The sequence below is a fragment of the Nomascus leucogenys genome, chromosome X, assembly GCF_006542625.1.
Source record: "Nomascus leucogenys isolate Asia chromosome X, Asia_NLE_v1, whole genome shotgun sequence".
Classification (NCBI taxonomy): Eukaryota; Metazoa; Chordata; class Mammalia; order Primates; family Hylobatidae; genus Nomascus; species Nomascus leucogenys.
In genome coordinates this window covers 59,515,559-59,533,812 of record NC_044406.1, presented here as the reverse complement: position 1 = coordinate 59,533,812, position 18,254 = coordinate 59,515,559, and the positions used below count along the sequence as shown (strand labels likewise).

At 41.3% G+C, this 18,254-nt stretch overlaps 1 protein-coding gene across 2 annotated transcripts in view; it reads right to left on the bottom strand.

The window, feature by feature from the left end:
• AR (androgen receptor) overlaps window positions 1-18,254 on the bottom strand; it is a 168,249-nt gene that overhangs the window by 14,830 nt on the left and 135,165 nt on the right. The window contains exon 4 of one of the 2 annotated variants that reach the window (XM_030807426.1): window positions 14,889-14,938. The exons of the other annotated variant lie outside the window; for it this stretch is intronic. Coding sequence (XP_030663286.1) covers window positions 14,889-14,938 — 50 coding nt within the window. Of the gene's footprint in view, window positions 1-14,888; window positions 14,939-18,254 lie in introns of those variants that run through there. 2 annotated transcript variants of the gene reach the window in all.

The following is an 18,254-nucleotide window of genomic DNA, read 5'->3' as shown; positions in this document are numbered from 1 at the left end:
ATTCCCTTTCCTAGCCAAGCAAAGCTGTGACAGATGGCACCTGGAAAATCGGGTCACTCCCACCCTAATACTGCGCTTTTCCAATGGTCTTAGCAAACAGCACACCAGGAGATTATATCCCACACCAGGCTCGGAGGGTCCCATGCCCACATAGCCTCGCTCATTGCTAGCACAGCAGTCTGAGATCAAACTCCAAGGTGGCAGTGAGGCTGGGGGAGTGGCGCCCGCCATTGCTGAGGTTTGAGTAGGTAAACAAAGGGGCTAGGAAGCTCGAACTGGGTGGAGCCCACCGCAACTCAAGGAGGCCTGCGTGCCTCTGTAGACTCCACCTCTGGGGGCAGGACATAGTCAAAAAAAAGGCAGCAGAAACCTCTGCAGACTTAAATGTCCCTGTCTGACAGCTTTGAAGAAAGTAGTGGTTCTCCCAGCACACAGCTGGAGATCTGAGAACGGACAGACTGCTTCCTCAAGTGGGTCCCTGACTCCTGAGTAGTCTAACTGGGAGACACCCACCAGTAGGGGCAGACTGATACCTCACATGGCTAGGTAACCCTCTGAGATGAAACTTCCAGAGGAATGAGTAGGCAGCAACATTTGCTGCTCAGCAATATTTGCTGTTCTGCAGCCTCTGTTGCTGACACCCAAGCAAACAGGGTCTGGAGTGGACCTCCAGCAAACTCCAACAGACCTGCAGCTGAGGGTCCTGACTGTTAGAAAGAAAACTAACAAAAAGAAAGGCCATCCACACCAAAACCCCATCTGTATGTCACCATCATCAAAGACCAAGGGTAGATAAAACCACAAAGATGGGGAAAAACAGAGCAGAAAAACTGAGACATTCTAAAAATCAGAGTGCCCCTCCTCCTCCAAAGGAACACAGCTCCTCACCAGTAACAGAACAAAGCTGGACGGAGAATGAATTTGATGAGTTGAGAGAAGAAGGCTTCAGATGACCAAACTTCTCCGAGTTAAAGGAGGAAGTTCAAACCCATCGCAAAGAAGTTAAATACCTTGAAAAAAGATTAGACGAATGGCTAACTAGAATAACCAATGTAGAGAAGGCCTTAAATGACCTGATGGAGCTGAAAACCATGGCATGAGAACTATATGACAAATGCACAAGCTTCAGTAGCTGATTTGATCAACTGGAAGAAAGGGAATCAGTGATGGAAGATCAAATGAATAAAATGAAGTGAGAAGAGAAGTTTAGAGAAAAAAGAGCAAAAAGAAATGAACAAAGCCTCCAAGAAATATGGGACTATGTGAAAAGACCAAATCTACATCTGATTGGTGTGCCTGAAAGTGACAGGGAGAATGGAACCAAGTTGGAAAACACTCTGCAGGATATTATTAAGGAGAACTTCCCCAACCTAGCAAGGCAGGCCAACATTCACATTCAGGAAATACAGAGAACACCACAAAGATACTCCTCGAGAAGAGCAACTCTGAGACACATAATTATCAGATTCACCAAAGTTGAAATGAAGGAAAAAATGTTAAGGGCAGCCAGAGAGAAAGGTCAGGTTACCCACAAAGGGAAGCCCATCAGACTAACAGTGGATTTCTCGGCAGAAACTCTACAAGCCAGAAGAGAGTGGGGCCAATATTCAACATTCTTAAAAAAAAGAATTTTCAACCCAGAATTTCATATCCAGCCAAACTAAGCTTCATAAGTGAAGGAGAAATAAAATACTTTACAAACAAGCAAATGCTGAGAGATTTTGTCACCACCAGGCCTGCCCTAAAAGAGCTCCTGAAGGAAGCACTAAACATGGAAAGGAACAACTCGTACCACCCTCTGCAAAAACATGCCAAATTGTAAAGACCATCGATGCTAGGAAGAAACTGCATCAACTGACGAGCAAAATAACCAGCTAACATCACAATGACAGGATCAAATTCACACATAACAATATTAACCTTAAATGTAAATATTAACCTAAATGCTCCAAATAAAAGACACAGACTGTAAAATTGGATAAAGAGTCAAGACCCCTCAGTGTGCTGTATTCAGGAAACCCATCTCATGTGCACAGACACATATAGGCTCAAAATAAAGGGATGGAGGAAGATCTACGAAGCAAATGGAAAACAAAAAGAGGCAGGGGTTGCAATCCTGGTCTCTGATAAAACAGACTTTAAACCAACAAAGATCAAAAGAGACAAAGAAGGCCATTATATAATGGTAAAGGGATCAATTCAACAAGAAGAGCTAACTATCCTAAATAAATATGCAACCAGATTATAAAGCAAGTACTTAGAGACCTACAGAGAGACTTAGACTCCCACACAATAATAATGGGAGAATTTAACACCCCACTGCCAACATTAGACAGATCAACAAGACAGAAAGTTAACAAGGATATCCAGGAATTGAACTCAGCTCTGCACCAGTGGCCCTAATAGACATCTACAGAACTCTCCACCCCAAATCAACAGAATATACATTCTTCTCAGCACCACATTGCACTTATTCCAAAATTGACCACTTAGTTGGAAGTAAAGCACTCCTCAGCAAATGTAAAAGAACAGATATAACAAACTGTCTCTCAGACCACAGTGCAATCAAACTAGAACTCAGGATTAAGAAACTCACTCAAAACCACTCTACTACATGGAAACAGAACAACCTGCTCCTGAATGACTACTGGCTACAGGGTACATAATGAAATGAAAGCAGATATAAAGATGTTCCTTGAAACCAATGAGAACAAAGACACAACATACCAGAATCTCTGGGACACATTTAAAGCAGTGTGTAGAGGGAAATTTATAGCACCGAATTCCCACAAGAGAAAGCAGGAAAGATCTAAAATTGACACCCTAACATCACAATTAAAAGAACTAGAGAAGGAAGAGCAAACACATTCAAAAGCTAGCAGAAGGCAAGAAATAACCAAGATCAGAGCAGAATTGAAGGAGATAGAGACACAAAAACCCTTCAAAAAAATCAACGAATCCAGGAGCTGGTTTTTTGAAAAGATCAACAAAATTGATAGACTGCTGGCAAGACGAATAAAGAAGAAAAGAGAGAAGAATCAAATAGATGCAATAAAAATGATAAAGGGGAGATCACCACCGATCCTACAGAAATACAAACCACCATCAGAGAATACTATAAACACCTCTATGCAAATAAACTAGAAAATCTAGAAGAAATGGATACATTCCTGGACACATACACCCTCCAAAGACTAAACCAGGAAGAATTGAATCTCTGAATAGACCAATAACAGGCTCTGAAATTGAGGCAATAATTAATAGCTTACCAACAAAAAAAGTCCAGGACCAGATGGATTTCACAGCCGAATTCTACCAGAGGTACAAGGAGGAGCTGGTACCATTCCGTCTGAAACTATTCCAATCACTAGAAAAAGAGGGAATCCTCCCTAACTCATTTTATGAGGCCAGCATCATCCTGATAGCAAAGCCTGGCAGAGACACAACAAAAAAAGAGAATTTTAGACCAATATCCTTGATGAACATCGATGCAAAAATCCTCAATAAAATATTGGCAAACCGAATCCAGCAACACATCAAAAAGCTTATCCACCATGATCAAGTGGGCTTCATCCCTGGGATGCAAGGCTGGTTCCACATATGCAAATCAATAAATGTAATCCAGCATACAAACGGAACCAAAGATAAAAAACACATGATTATCTCAATAGATGCAGAAACGGCCTTTGACAAAATTCAACAACGCTTCATGCTAAAAACTCTCAATAAAATAGGTATTCATGGGATGTATCTCAAAATAATAAGAGCTATGTATGACAAACTCACAGCCAATATCATACTGAATGGGCAAAAACTGGAAGCATTCCCTTTGAAAACTGGCACAAGACAGGGATGCCCTCTCTCACCACTCCTATTCAACATAGTGTTGGAAGTTCTGGCCAGGGCAGTCAGGCAGGAGAAGGAAATAAAGGGTATTCGATTAGGAAAAGAGGAAGTCAAATTGTCCCTGTTTGCAGATGACATGATTGTATATCTAGAAAACCCCATTGTCTCAGCCCAAAATCTCCTTAAGCCGATAAGCAACTTCAGCAAAGTGTCAGGATACAAAATCAATGTGCAAAAATCACAATCATTCTTATACACCAATAAAAGACAGAGAGCCAAATCATGAGTGAACTCCCATTCATAATTGCTTCAAAGACAATAAAATACCTAGGAATCGAGCTTACAAGGGATGTGAAGGACCTCTTCAAGGAGAACTACAAACCACTGCTCAATGAAATAAAAGAGGATACAAACAAATGGAAGAACATTCCATGCTCATGGGTAGGAAGAATCAATATCGTGAAAATGGCCATACTGCCCAAGGTTATTTATAGATTCAATGCCATCCCCATCAAGCTACCAATGACTTTCTTCACAGAATTGGAAAAAACTACTTTAATGTCCATATGGAACCAAAAAAGAGCCCGCATGGCCAAGGCAATCCTAAGCCAAAAAAACAAAGCTGGAGGCATCATGCTACCTGACTTCAAACTATACTACAAGGCTACAGTAACCAAAACAGCATGGTACTGGCACCAAAACAGAGATATAGACCAGTGGAACAGAACAGAGCCCTCAGAAAAAATGCTGCATATCTACAACTATGTGATCTTTGACAAACGTGACAAAAACAAGCAATGGGGAAAGGATTCCCTATTTAATAAATGGTGCTGGGAAAACTGGCCAGCCATATGTAGAAAGCTGAAACTGGATCCCTTCCTTACACCTTATACAAAAATTAATTCAAGATGGATTAATGACTTACATGTTAGACTTAAAACCATAAAAACCCTAGAAGAAAACCTAGGCAATACCATTCAGGACATAGGTATGGGCAAGGACTTCATGTCTAAAACACCAAAAGCAATGGCAACAAAAACCAAAATTGACAAATGGGATCTAATTAAACTAAAGAGCTTCTGCACGGCAAAGGAAACTACCATCAGAGTGAACAGGCAACCTACAGAATGGGAGAAAGTTTTTGCAACCTACTCATCTGACAAAGGGCTAGTATCCAGAATCTACAATGAACTCAAACAAATTTACAAGAAATAAACAAACAACCCCATCAAAAAGTGGGCGAAGGACATGAACAGGCACTTCTCAAAAGAAGACATTTATGCAGCCAAAAAACACATGAAAAAATGCTCATCATCACTGGCCGTCAGAGAAATGCAAATCAGAACCACAATGAGATACCATCTCACACCAGTTAGAATGGCAATCATTAAAAAGTCAGGAAACAACAGGTGCTGGAGAGGATGTGGAGACATAGGAACACTTTTACACTGTTGGTGGGACTGTAAACTAGTTCAACCATTGTGGAAGTCAGTGTGGCAATTCCTAAGGATCTAGAACTAGAAATACCATTTGACCTAACCATCCCATTACTGGGTATATACCCAAAAGATTATAAATCATGCTACTATAAAGACACATGAACACGTATGTTTATTTCGGCACTATTCACAATAGCAAAGACTTGGAACCAACCCAAATGTCCAACAACGATAGACTGGATTAAGAAAATGTGGTACATATACATCATGGAATACTATGCAGCCATAAAAAATGATGAGTTCATGTCCTTTGTAGGGACATGGATGAAACTGGAAATCATCATTCTCAGCAAACTATCACAAGGACAAAAAGCCAAACACCACATGTTCTCACTCATAGGTGGGAATTGAACAATGAGAACACATGGACACAGGAAGGGGAACATCACACACCGGGGACTGTTGTGGGGTGGGGGTTGGGGGGAGGGACAGCATTAGGAGATATACCTAATGCTAAATGACGAGTTAATGGGTGCAGCACACCAACATGGCACATGGATACATATATAAGAAACCTAACTTTGTGCACATGTACCCTAAAACTTAAAGTATAATAGTAATAAAATAAAAAAAATGCACTATAACATACATATTGATTTTTTTATTTTTTAGCAAAGGGGAGAGGAACGATGAAAGGTTGAAATCCTCAATAGTATCAAAGAAGTGAGAGAATCTTTCTGCCTCTACCATCAGTCTGTAAAATGGGAACCATGCTAGGAGACAGCCATTGGAAAGAAATAACATTATTTAAGACAACCACAATAATCCAAAACTCAAACCTTAAGAACCGTCTTCCCCATGTGCTCACACACACAATTTAGAGGTCCTTAGGCATCTCGATGTTTACTTTGTACTATTTTTTCCAGTATTTATATAGACAGAAATATAAATAATTGAAAAGGTCATAATTCTGAGGTCTAGCATAAGCAGTTGCACCAAGAAAGACCATAAACCACTTTAATCCCTTTAACATAATAATAATAAATAAGAAAGGTAGAAACCAAAGAGAGAATTTTATTGTCAATTTAAATCGATGAATACAAGAAAACCTACTGCTCATCTGCGTCTGGCTTCTGTGAAAAAAGATACAACCTTGAACTGACATTTTTTTTTAGTTTTTATTTATTTGTTGAAGGAGGATCTTCCTCTGTCACCCAAGCTGGAGAGCAGTGGCACTATCAAAGCTCACTGTAGCCTCAACTTCCTGGGCTCGAGCAATTCTCCCTGCTCGGTTTCCCAAGTAGCTGGGACCAGAGGTGTACAGTACCACTCCTGGTTAACATTTTTTGTAGAGATGGGATCTCACTATGTTGTCCAGGCTGGACTCAAACTCCTGGCCTTAAGCAATCCTCCCATCTCGGCCTCCCAAAGTGCTGGGATTACAGGCGTGAGCCACCACACCCAGCCTGGAACTGACTTTTAGTTCTAATTAGAAAAAGAAGTCCTTCAATGCAAACTCCAGTCATGGCGTCACTCAATAAATCACTGCAATAATGGATTACGTGTCTGGACCAACAACTAGGGTAGGGAAGAGGAAAATAGTGGGGTTGGTGTTGCAAGAGGAACACAGAAGAACTCAGGGGAAAATAACAAGGAAGCCTGGAAAACCAGCCCTGAGTGCAAGATGACTTTGTCCAACAATCATTTCTGCAGGGCTTTGGCACAGCCAGTAATAAGCAGATATGCATAGCCACTGCCAACACCCACATCCCATCAAAGGCACAGGCTGCAAGGTATGATCTGGGCCAAGACCATCTTCTTGAGTTAGAGGCCTGGACCCCACAATAACTTGTCATTTGGTGAACTTATTGCAAACATGAGTTCTTGGACACAGCTCCACAGACTGGTGGCCTACAGGATCTGCTCCCCTGCTACAGTTCCTACAGAAAGACCCCATCTTCCCCATTATTGGACCTTTCTAGCTTTGAGCTCAGGAGTTGCCAGACCATTTAGTCCCCTTAAGGGTAACTACTAATTTTTTCAGGGCCTTCTTCGTGCCTCGCTTCATCACATTACATCACTTAATTCCACATGATCTTAGGAGGTTAAAGATATTTCTTATCCCTATTTTACAAATGAATAAACTGAGGTAACACAGCTATCAAAAAAGTGAGAACCCAATCATCTGAACCTCATCTTCTGATTATAAAGCCCATATTCTCTCTACTGCCTCCCCAAGGAATCTGAAGCCCTGAACCCTACTTCTAACTCGAAAGCAGAGTTGAGGAGTGGGGCTGGGGTTATATCATCCCTGCCTCCCTTCTTCACCCTTGACTCAAAACTTCGTAACTAGTATCAAATCCAGAAGGGAATAGACAGGAGGCTATAAGAATACTTCAGTCATCTGCCCAAACTGAAATAGATTTGGGACACTATAGTGGCTTAAAGATTTTCAGCATGACAAAACAGGAAGGGTCCTTAGAAATTATCTTATCCAATGGTGACAGATTCAAAGACCTTCAGGGTCTACATAGGCAATACAGTAGGGTGTGTGTGCATGTGTGTGTGCGTGTGTGTGTGTGTGTATGTGAATGGTTAGTACACTGGTGAATTGGAATGAATGCCTTACTGCCTTCCCATGCTTGTGCATGGGCACATGCCTGCAAGCGTGCATACACACACCTAGAAGGCATTAATAGATTTTTTAAAAATTCCTGAAACTTGTGTATCCCAAAATTGAATTCAGTCCATAGACACCATTTTGGGACTTTCGACGTTAGTTAGTTTAACTTTTCAAGTTAAAGATGGGGAGGCTGAAGCCAGAGAGGGCAAGGTCACCTAGTGGCAGAGCTTAGATTAGAACCAGGGCTCTAATTCCCAATCCAGAATTCCCTATGTTATGTTGGCTCTCTTTTTGACTAACTTATTCCTGCTGTATCTCAGCATGTGTCTCTCTGAGATCCTTCTAGACTTGTACTGTCCAGTATAGTAGCCAACTAGCCACACGTGGGCTACGTAAGTTTAGTTGAATTATTGAACTATAAAATAGAAAGCAAAAATTTTTAAAAATTAAATTAATTACAACATTTAAAAATTAAAAATATAATCCCTCAGTCTCACTAGCCACATTTCCAGTGTTCAAAAGCTACATGTAGTTAGCGGCTGTATTATATTGGACAACATAAGATATAGAAAATTTTCATCATCTCAGAAAGTTCTATTGAATAACGCTGTAAATGTACACTGTTCTCTGGGGCAACTTTCCCATTTGCAATACCCCACTAAAGCTATTGATAAAGAAGAAATGAATCCAAATGAATTATACACAAATGAATCCATGGACTTTTTCAAAAGGTGGAGGGACACACAGAGCAATTGGTGACAGTGAGATCAGTGAGATATAATCTGTCACCTCGACTTTCCCACCAATGACTCAGATCTCCCTGGGATGATGACTTGTGAACCTAAGCAAACTCATTACAAGTAAGATCAATATGTGCAGAGACGGTGGGAAGAATCCATCAAGATGAAATAATTCCCCTTTCTCCGTATAGTGCCAATGAGAACTTGGCTGGTATTCTCACATCCTCCTCCCCAGGCCTATATGGCATCTGCTTAAGGAAGAGAAGCTGCATTCCCACTTGCCTCCAGGACCCAGGTAGTGTGCTTGTCCCTGTGACCACAGTGGCCTTAGCTGCACCAGGTGTTCTGGCTTCTCTGCCTAAAGAGAGTGACTATACTGAACGTAATTGAAATCAGACTCCATTCATTCTGCTGGGGGATCCTCTGTTCTCTCTGCAGCAGAGACCAGGATGTTGCTAGACGACTTGGAATCCTGGACAATGAGGCTTGCTAGTCTCAGCTGTTACTCAGTATCCAAGGACTTGTTTTCTTCCATGAAGGCCACCCCTATTCCCCTCCTGCCCTCTGCACCTGAGCCCCAGAGTCAAATCTAATTCTTTCATATAAGATACAGGTCAGCTTGCCACTGTGTCAAGGCAGAGACTCATTGGCTTACTTAAATGGAGTGATAAAGCAAGGAGAAAGGGGGCAGTATAAGTGGATAGTTTTAATAGTATGTGAGTTGTTCACTATCTCTGCCCTGTTAGTCTTGGGTCAGAGCAGTGACAAGAAAGGGCCACTGGCAAAGGGCTTTCCAGTCCATACCTCCTCTTTAGGAGATTGTAACACCTGGCCTGATATCATGCCTGGATCCTATGGGGAACTAACTTTTCAGCCCTGGGGCATTAGACCCCTGTGGGAGCTATCTCTATAGCACCAGACAAAAAAATTTCAAATCAGGTTCCATGGATCATTCCTAGGGAGGAGCAGATGTAACCAATCTGTAACTTCTTTAGCGTCTTTAACCTTTAGGTACTGTTCCAGTCTCACTCCTGGCCACTCCAAGATAGAGGCCTTCTCAACCATGATCAAGGGAAAGGTGAAAGTGGCATGAAGTTTCCAAAGTCTTAGAAAGTTTGAATCCCTCTACCTAAGGTCAAGGATGTGATGTTTCTGTTCTCCCTATCTCACTATGAAATGTGACACATGAAAAGAATCAACATCTGTAGTAGGCTGACTTCTAAGACGGCCCCCGAGATTCTGAGACCTTAGCTTACACATCCTTCCTTCCAGTCATTCAGTCAAGCACTAACCTAGATGCTGTTGTAAAAAGACTAGGTAGATGTAATGAAGGTGCTAATTCAGTTGAATTTGAAGGGTGGTTATTCTTGATGTACCTGACCTCATCAGGTGAGCCCTTACGGGACTGGGATCCTCCAGGAAAGACATCCGTAGAGTGAGAAACATTCAACACAAGGAAGAGTCTCTGTTGCTGGCTTTGAAGGTGTTGGGGGTCCACATGACAAGGATAGAGGGCAGCCTCCAGTGGCTGAGAATGGCCCTTGGCTGGTAGCCAGAAAGGAAGTCGGAGCCTTAGTCCTACAACCACAAATAACTGAATCCTGCAATAATTACATGAGCTTGGAAAAGAACCCTGAGCTTCAGATTAGAATGCATCCTGGTAAACACATCAGTTTCATCCTTCAGAGACCCTGAACTGAGAATCTAGCCATGCTGTGCCAGACTTCTGACTTACAAAACAGTGAGCTGATAAATGTTTGAAGCTGCTAAATTTGTGGCAATGTGTTATGCAGTAATAGAAAACGAATACATCTTCCTTGTAAGGAACTGTGGTGTAGGGCAAAAGAATAGGCTCTGTAGTCCAACAATCTTGCATTCAAATCCCAGCTCCGTTAATTACTACCTTAATGACTTTGAGGTCTTTGTTTAGCTTCTCTGAGATTTAGTTTCCTCATTTATAAAATGAATGTGCTGCCACCTATCTCTTAGGACACTTATGAGTACTAAATGAGAGGATGCTTGGGACACAGTGAACCCTCCAAACTGGTTTCCACTCTCCATCCATTCCTAAAGATTAACTAGTGAATGGCTTGCAGGGGCCCTAACTCAGGCATGAAGAATGGCAGAAAGCAGGATTGACAGGAGTCCAGACACAGCAGGGAAGGCAAGGGTGAGACAGTATGAAACAAAAAACAATAACTGAGGTTCTTCCACACATGAATGCCTGTGAAACTAAATTCTGATCTTAAATCTAATTCTAAACACTAAGTAAACATAAAGGTGTGTTTGGTGTAGGGCTACAAATTCTTTGTGAAGCTAGACTAGGCTATATTTTTGTGAATGCATGTGAGTATGTGTGTATGTGCAGTGCTTATATATTGCAATGCTTAAATCTAAAAGTCATAAACTCAAATACCTTCACAAGTCAGGCATACACACAAATGAGTAAAAAAGCCTGGCAAATATAAATAGGGAGGGCTGGGGACAATGACAGTGATTGATGCCCTGCCTAGGGGCAGTCTATGTCAATTTTCTAAACAAACACTGTGCTGGACAAACAGAATTCTGCAGGTGAATTCTGGCTCTGGGAAAGCCGGTTTGTGGCCTGTAGCTTAAATCATGCCAGCCATCTTTCCATCTACTAGGATTAGAGTCAAGGGGCCTTACTGTATAACTTTAGGATTAGAAGGTCAGAGGAATACTGGATTGTGAGTCAGGGGAGCTCACTGTGGGGCCTCAGGGACACCTTTCCCTTTGGCTTTTAGTTTCCTTACATATGTATAGAGCAGTAGTTAAGAGCAAATATTCTGGAGTCAGGCTGCCTCATTTGTAACTCCGGCTCTATCGCTGACTAGCTGTGTGACTTTGGGCAAGACTTAGCCTCTCCGTATCTCAGTTAACTAATTTGTAAAATGGGGATAATATCATTACTTAATTCATAAGTTTGTTATGAGGGATAAAGACACTGTGGTGTTGTCTGAGAGTAGAAGGCAGATTCTGTACCACCAGCACTCCAAGATTAAAGCATGGTGAAAAAGTGCACTGAACTCCAGGAGGCAGAATGCAATAATGACACTGAAGTTCTAAAATGCTTTTCACATAAAAGGCTTATTATTCTTGATGGTGGTATTCAGAGTCTTATGGGATGTGTGACCTTGAACAGATCTCTTGATTTCCCCTACACCTCAGTTTTTCTCATCTGTATAATGGTGATGATATGACTGGACTACTGCATAGGACTATTTTTAGGAGGAAATGAGATGAATCCAGTGAAGGTACTCTGCACCCTGTGGCAGTGTATGCTAATGGGCAGGTTCTGACTTTTTCCAAGAGTGGGTCTCTAGCTAGAAATCACTCTGAAAGACTGCTTATGGTGGTAAACTGTGAAAAGTATAACCTTCCATCTTGGGCAACTGGTCTCAAGTCAAAGGTTGAGAGTCAAGCTGGCAGGTTTCAGAATCTTAAGATAATAACAGATCTACCTCACAAGGTTGTTGTGATTTTTCAGATGAGTATGTGTGTAAGATGCTTAGAACAGAGTAAATTCTGTAAGCCAATCAATGATGTTTTCTACTATTGCTAGTTACTGAGCCCCACATTCTCCACTTCATGACCTTTACCCCAAGCAGGTGAACTTTCTGAAAAAGTGAACTGATGAAACATACAGAGTTTCACAAGGACTGAAATGTAACATAAGAGAGACTTGGTAGAGCCCCAAGAGTCCTATAAGTCCTGTAAGTTTTTTCGAGGGTTCCTGAGAGGGGGCAAAGTGGGCCTGAGCATGTGGCTCCAAGCACCCCACTTCCTTTCAAACAAGAACAGCAGCATTTTATTCTGTACGTATATTTGGGACTCTGCATCAAATTTTGTTTGAAGAAAATAATCCATTTCCAAAAAACAGTTCAAAGGCCTTGGATCTTGTCTATCCCTTCCTTTCCCCTCCAAACCAATTCTTAAAGACTGTTCAGACTGAAGAGCAAAGGTTAAGTCATGCCCAAGGTCACACAGCTAGATAATGGTAGAGCAGGAGCTAAAACTAAGGTATCCTGACTTCCAGGGTGGTGCTACTCTTTATATTTCATCAGGTTGAATAGCATCTTACTGGAGAGAAGGATCAGTGGTGGGAAATGGAAATAGGTGAGGAAGAACTAGGACAGGGATGAGAAGCAGGGAGCAGAGCCAATCCTTGGCAGGTATGGAGTGAGGGATTTGTAGGGAGTGCAACCAAATGGGATTAATAAGTGCATGCCAAATTCCCCCAGGCAAGAAGTCTCCTTGATTCTTTCCCCCAAGTCTCCATTCCCCTCCCAGCCCCAATTCTGGGTCAGAGAAATGGCCAGGCGAAAGAATATCAAATTTTATCTTTCAAGGTTTATGTTGGACTATTTAGTCTAATGGTTTTTAGTTCATGGAGGAGTAAACATAATTAATGATAGAATGATATGCAATGCTGCACATCCTTGCCAAAGCACAGGATCTGGCAGAAACTGTCTCCAAGTCTCTTCTCTCTGACTACTGAGCCAGAAGAAAGGGGCTCACTGTCCAGATACCATCCTGAGTGAGGGACAAAAGATTTTACCAAAAACCTGCTCATATGAAATTGCAGAGCCTGGAAATGCTTTCGAATACCAGGCTTTTCCACTGAAAAAAGTAACTACATGATTTTAGAGCATACATGCTTTTACAATTACATTTAAACTGACATTAAAAACAAATGTGAAACAGTCCAAGCTGAACAGGTCAGCATGACCTGGAAAGCAAACGAGAGAGAAAAAAAAAGGAAAAAAAAAAAGAAAAAAGATCCAATGTTAACAGCATTAATTCTCTCAGTCTGTTGTAAATAAGAAAATACGATTGGTGTATTAATGGCTTTATTAAGGGAAAATTTCACTAGCAGAAATATGCAACATTCAAACAAATAGAAAGCAGTTAAAAATAAACCTCATTAGCCTTTCAATCCACATTAGGGAACTTCTTGTTGGTCTGGATATTAAAATTCTGCCCTGAGAAAGGGGAAACTCCCCTCCTGAAGTCCTTCCTTGGCTTTTCTCCAGAATGTTGCTGAGTCTGGGGAAAGAGAAAGAAGTGTGTGTATGTGTGTGTGTGTGTGTGTGTGTGTGAGAGAGAGAGTGTGTGTGTGTGTGAGGGGGAGAGAGAGTGTGTGTGTGTGTGTGTGTGTGTGGGAGAGAGAGAGAGTGTGTGTGTATGTGTGTGTGTGTGTGTTTAGACAGACTGGAGAAGAAGGTGGGAAAGACAGGCCCCAGGCAAGTCAGGGAGAGTGCTTCTGACTCTCATATGTGTCTTTCCCTGGCTTCACAGATTCCACTTCTCCACTAGAAAGAAACTGGTGTCAATATGGAAGCTTTGGAGCAGAGAGAGGACAAGATATTCCAAACTCTAAGTGATTCTTCTTTGACATCGATACAATGTTTGAGTCTGGCTTGGGAGAAGAATGAGAGGCCTCACAACTGACGAAGAGAAGCATGTGATGTGAGAGAGGAATCAAGGAGTGTGGCTACAGTAAGGCTAGATGTAAGAGGGAAAGTCTGACTCTAGTCTCTCAGTGTGTTTGAAGAGGGGTTGGCTGGCTTCTTCTCCTGGAGAAGCAGAATCTGGTCCTTGTTTACTGAACTTCTGTGGATCAGCTACTACTTTCAGCTCAGTGACAGGGCCTGAGGCTAAGATCTAGGTCATTGGCAGGGATCCAGAAGGCTAGAACCTAAGGGGGAAATACGAATTGCCTAATACACAAATAAAGATGGCCACAGGAACCTCAGACAGACACAGCTGCTTCTTGTCCAAGGTGACACCTTGAGTCCCATCAGCAAAGTTTCTTCCTGGCAGCACACCACGAAAAGCAAGCGACTGAGCCAGAGCTTCACTGCATCTGCCTGAGTCAGTGCCTGGCCCCCATCATATGTGATCAAGAACAATCAAAAAGCACTTTGCCAATGCCAAGCCACATTACAGGAAACAATAATCATGATACTCACAACTACATGAATGGTAACCACTATTACTTCTACAGCCCGTCCTCACAACATCCCTGTGAGGTAGGAAAACACTATTGGTCCCGTTGGAGGGAGTGAGCAATCAAGAGAATAGCCCCCAACCCCAACGTCAAAGTCTGTGTTGAGGAGCAAAAACCTAAGCTCCTAAGCCTCAGACTCCAGGTTTCTCCAGACTATCCACTAGAGCCCTCTAGAGCCCTCATTTTGAACGAGGCAAGTCAGCCTTTCTTCAGGGTCTGGTCATTTTGAGATGCTTGCAATTGCCAACCCGGAATTTTTCTAGTATGAAAGAGAGACATTGTTGACTGTAGCAGTCTAAATATGGGCTTGTATCTAGCAGGCTCCATAATCAGATGCCTAAGCCAGGTCCTCTAACATAGGAAGCAGCATGTAAAGTTGAGGAGGTGGGTGGTTGCCATTTTTACTGGGGGTTTCTCTTTTCCTATCTACTTGTAAGACAGAGGTGAGATGGGGAAATGGAAAATTGTTTACTTGGAGTTTTTTCTTCTTTTCTGCTTTATTGACAAATATACTATATATATATATATATACATATATACGTGTGTGTGCATCTCTCTGAACACAGTGGACAAGAAATGTGTGTGTGAGGGGGTGGGGTGGGGAGTGGGAAGATGTAGGAGAAGAGAAGGGAGGTAGAATTTAAGTTACAGTCACTCAGAGACCAAGAAAGACTACTTGTTGGAGTCTGCTGAATTTCTTGCAGCAGCCAAACAATTGTATAATACTACAAGCATTATTACTCAGACTGGAGATGAGAATGCTTTGAAATTAATGTCTGTGTGCCTAACAGCTCACTAATCAAAGCTTCTATGTCTCATTTTCCACCCTGAGGAGAGTCATCAGTCTCTTTCGGTTTCATTGTGGCCAACATGACACTTCACTGCACAAGCTTGGGCTGGTGACTTTTCATCTTGGTCAAGATGCAGATTTTCTTCTTAGATCCAAATGCCAGTCCAAGTTTTCTGCAGGTGCTCGGTGCTTACATGTTTTTAATTGTTGACTGCTAGAGGGCTGAAATGTCCCTCAACAATCAATTTTTACTTCAGCCACAGGGGCATTGGTTCCATGGGGTATTAAGCAAGGGAAAATATATTTCTATGCCTTGGATGAGATATAAAAAGTATCACAAGGTTGAACTGGACCAAGAAGAATGGAACCTGATTCCAAAAAAGGTGATGCAGGATAGCGATTCCATTTCCTGTTTACTTCCTAGATATCTGTTGTCATAGAAATATTAATAACAGATGAGCTGAAGGCTCTACCGGTTTCTGGGTGGCTGTGTGTTTTTCCCTTAGTTCTACTTCTTAACAACATGATCCCAAAAGATGTGCAAATGTCTCTAAAAAGCAGCTTGCTCAGGTAAGTTGTTGATGTATGTGTTCAGTATAAAAAGAAAATATTTTACATTTTTGTGATCTTAAGGAACATATCCCACAATCTGTAAAAAGTGACACTCTTTTTAAATAATAAATAATAAAATGGTTTTAAACAAACAGGTTACCAACGAAAGTGAAGCTTTTTTCCTGAATTATTATATTTGTAAAACACTTGCCTTTGTATATATGGCCTATTGTGTGCTGTGTACTCAGTTTTCTGCCTACTACCTTCAGAAAATATTGCCTATGACATCATCTTGCTCTCTCAAGAGCAACTGAGGGATTTTGGAGCACTCACAGTAAAAGTAAACAACAATAAAATCTTTCTATTGCTATTACACTTTAAAAACTCAAGGATTTAAGTAGAAATTTTACAAGGAGGTACTCATCCAAGTATCAGATATGCGGTATCATTAATTTTTATGATTAGAAAAATTTACTTCTCTTTAACCATAGTTCTGTAAGAACAAATGCTCAGAGACAGAGTACAACATATATGTGCTATCCCAGATAATTTGGTTTGGAGGAATTAAGAGATGGAGTCTCTGTTTTTTCCATATGCAAATTCCCTTAAGAACTACAGTTAGAGAGACATAAAGCTTTTCCCCTCCAAAGTGTCACCAAATATGTATGTAACCAATTTAGGGATGGCGATTTAGGTCATGGAGTGGAAACTTCAAGGGTTGTTTCAAGGGTAATTTACAGACCAAAGAACAAAGAAACAAGAACCAAAAGCCACACTGTAACAGCAGAGAGAGAGAACAGACCCCAGTGGTGACTGGGAGCACAAACAAAGACCATTTTTCATCCACAAAAGAAGGGCTGAAGGGTACGGTGATATTGATTGTGTGCCTACTGTGTACCAGTTTCTCTACGTACTTACAACAATGCCGTAAAAAAGATTTTATTATTCCCACAGTGTGGGTGGAGAAACTGAGGCTCAGAGAGGTCTGGTGATTTGCCCAAGGTCATCAAGATAGTAAGTGACAGAACCAAGACTAGAAACAAGGCCTCTCTGTATATGAGTCTATTGTACTATTTCCACTATACCACAGGACGTCTTAAAACAAAAACCAACCAAACAAAAAAAATCCCCAGAGTTTCAAAGTGCTGAGTCACACGTTGCACATGTTGATGCCAAAATTTATAGAGTAATTCTGCTCCTTGGTGCACACCTGAGTTACGCACATCAGCCAAAGCACTCAGCTATCAAAGAATTGTGTGTAGGAAGCAGCACTTCTCAGAAATGAGACTTACCACTTGCATCACCAGCCTGAGGGTCTTTAGAATTCTAGTCTAGAGAGTCAAAGGAGAATGGAAGAAATCCCAGTGACCGAGTTCCACATTGTTAATTCTTTATGACACTCTGCTGCCTGCTGAACAGGAGGTAGAGGGGATTCAATCATTGGATGGTTTCTACAAATCTGTGATTTCTAGGCCTCCTACTTTAGCAATGAGGTTATGTGGTAGCACTGTGATGGGGTTCTGAGTAAATGTCAAAATGTTGGTCAGACAGTGTATAAAAGGACTATTAAATTCTAGAGCAGAATGTCTAGATATTCAAAATATTAAATGATCATTCTGCATGATGCTGGAAGTCACTATATTTCTTAGAAATAACTTCTTTAGCACAATCCTTAGGTCAGGAATATGTACCTGCAGACATTAGATAACTTGGGCAATAACCATGCTTTGGCCTAGGACAGTCTTGCATCCTATCCTTTGTGTATGACAACAATGTTACAGACCCAACATGATTAACTTTAGTGGCTTTAGTAGCTAATAGCATAATAGCATAATCTTACGCACCATGTGGTAAGGATGGTCTGCTTTTGATCATTAATGCATTATTGACTGATTCTTAATGACACACACATCTGCAAAATGATGACCTGAGCTAGAGGTATTCTCTGCCTACAGGATAGAGTTTTTATCTATACCCAAGTTTTTGAAAGTGTATTCCAGAGAACAGTGGTTTTGTAGGATAACAGGTGTTATGTGAATAAATGAGGTTCTGTGGTTGAATCAACTTCGGGAATCCTGAGTTACAAATCTCCTCGGTTACTTTACCGCAGTATTCACCAGGACCTGCAATATGCTAATAAGGATTGTAAATCTTCCTGAGCAGGACCATAATATGCAAGTTTCCCTCACTTATTTGACAATAGAAATCATATTTTTCGTGGAACATGTCATGG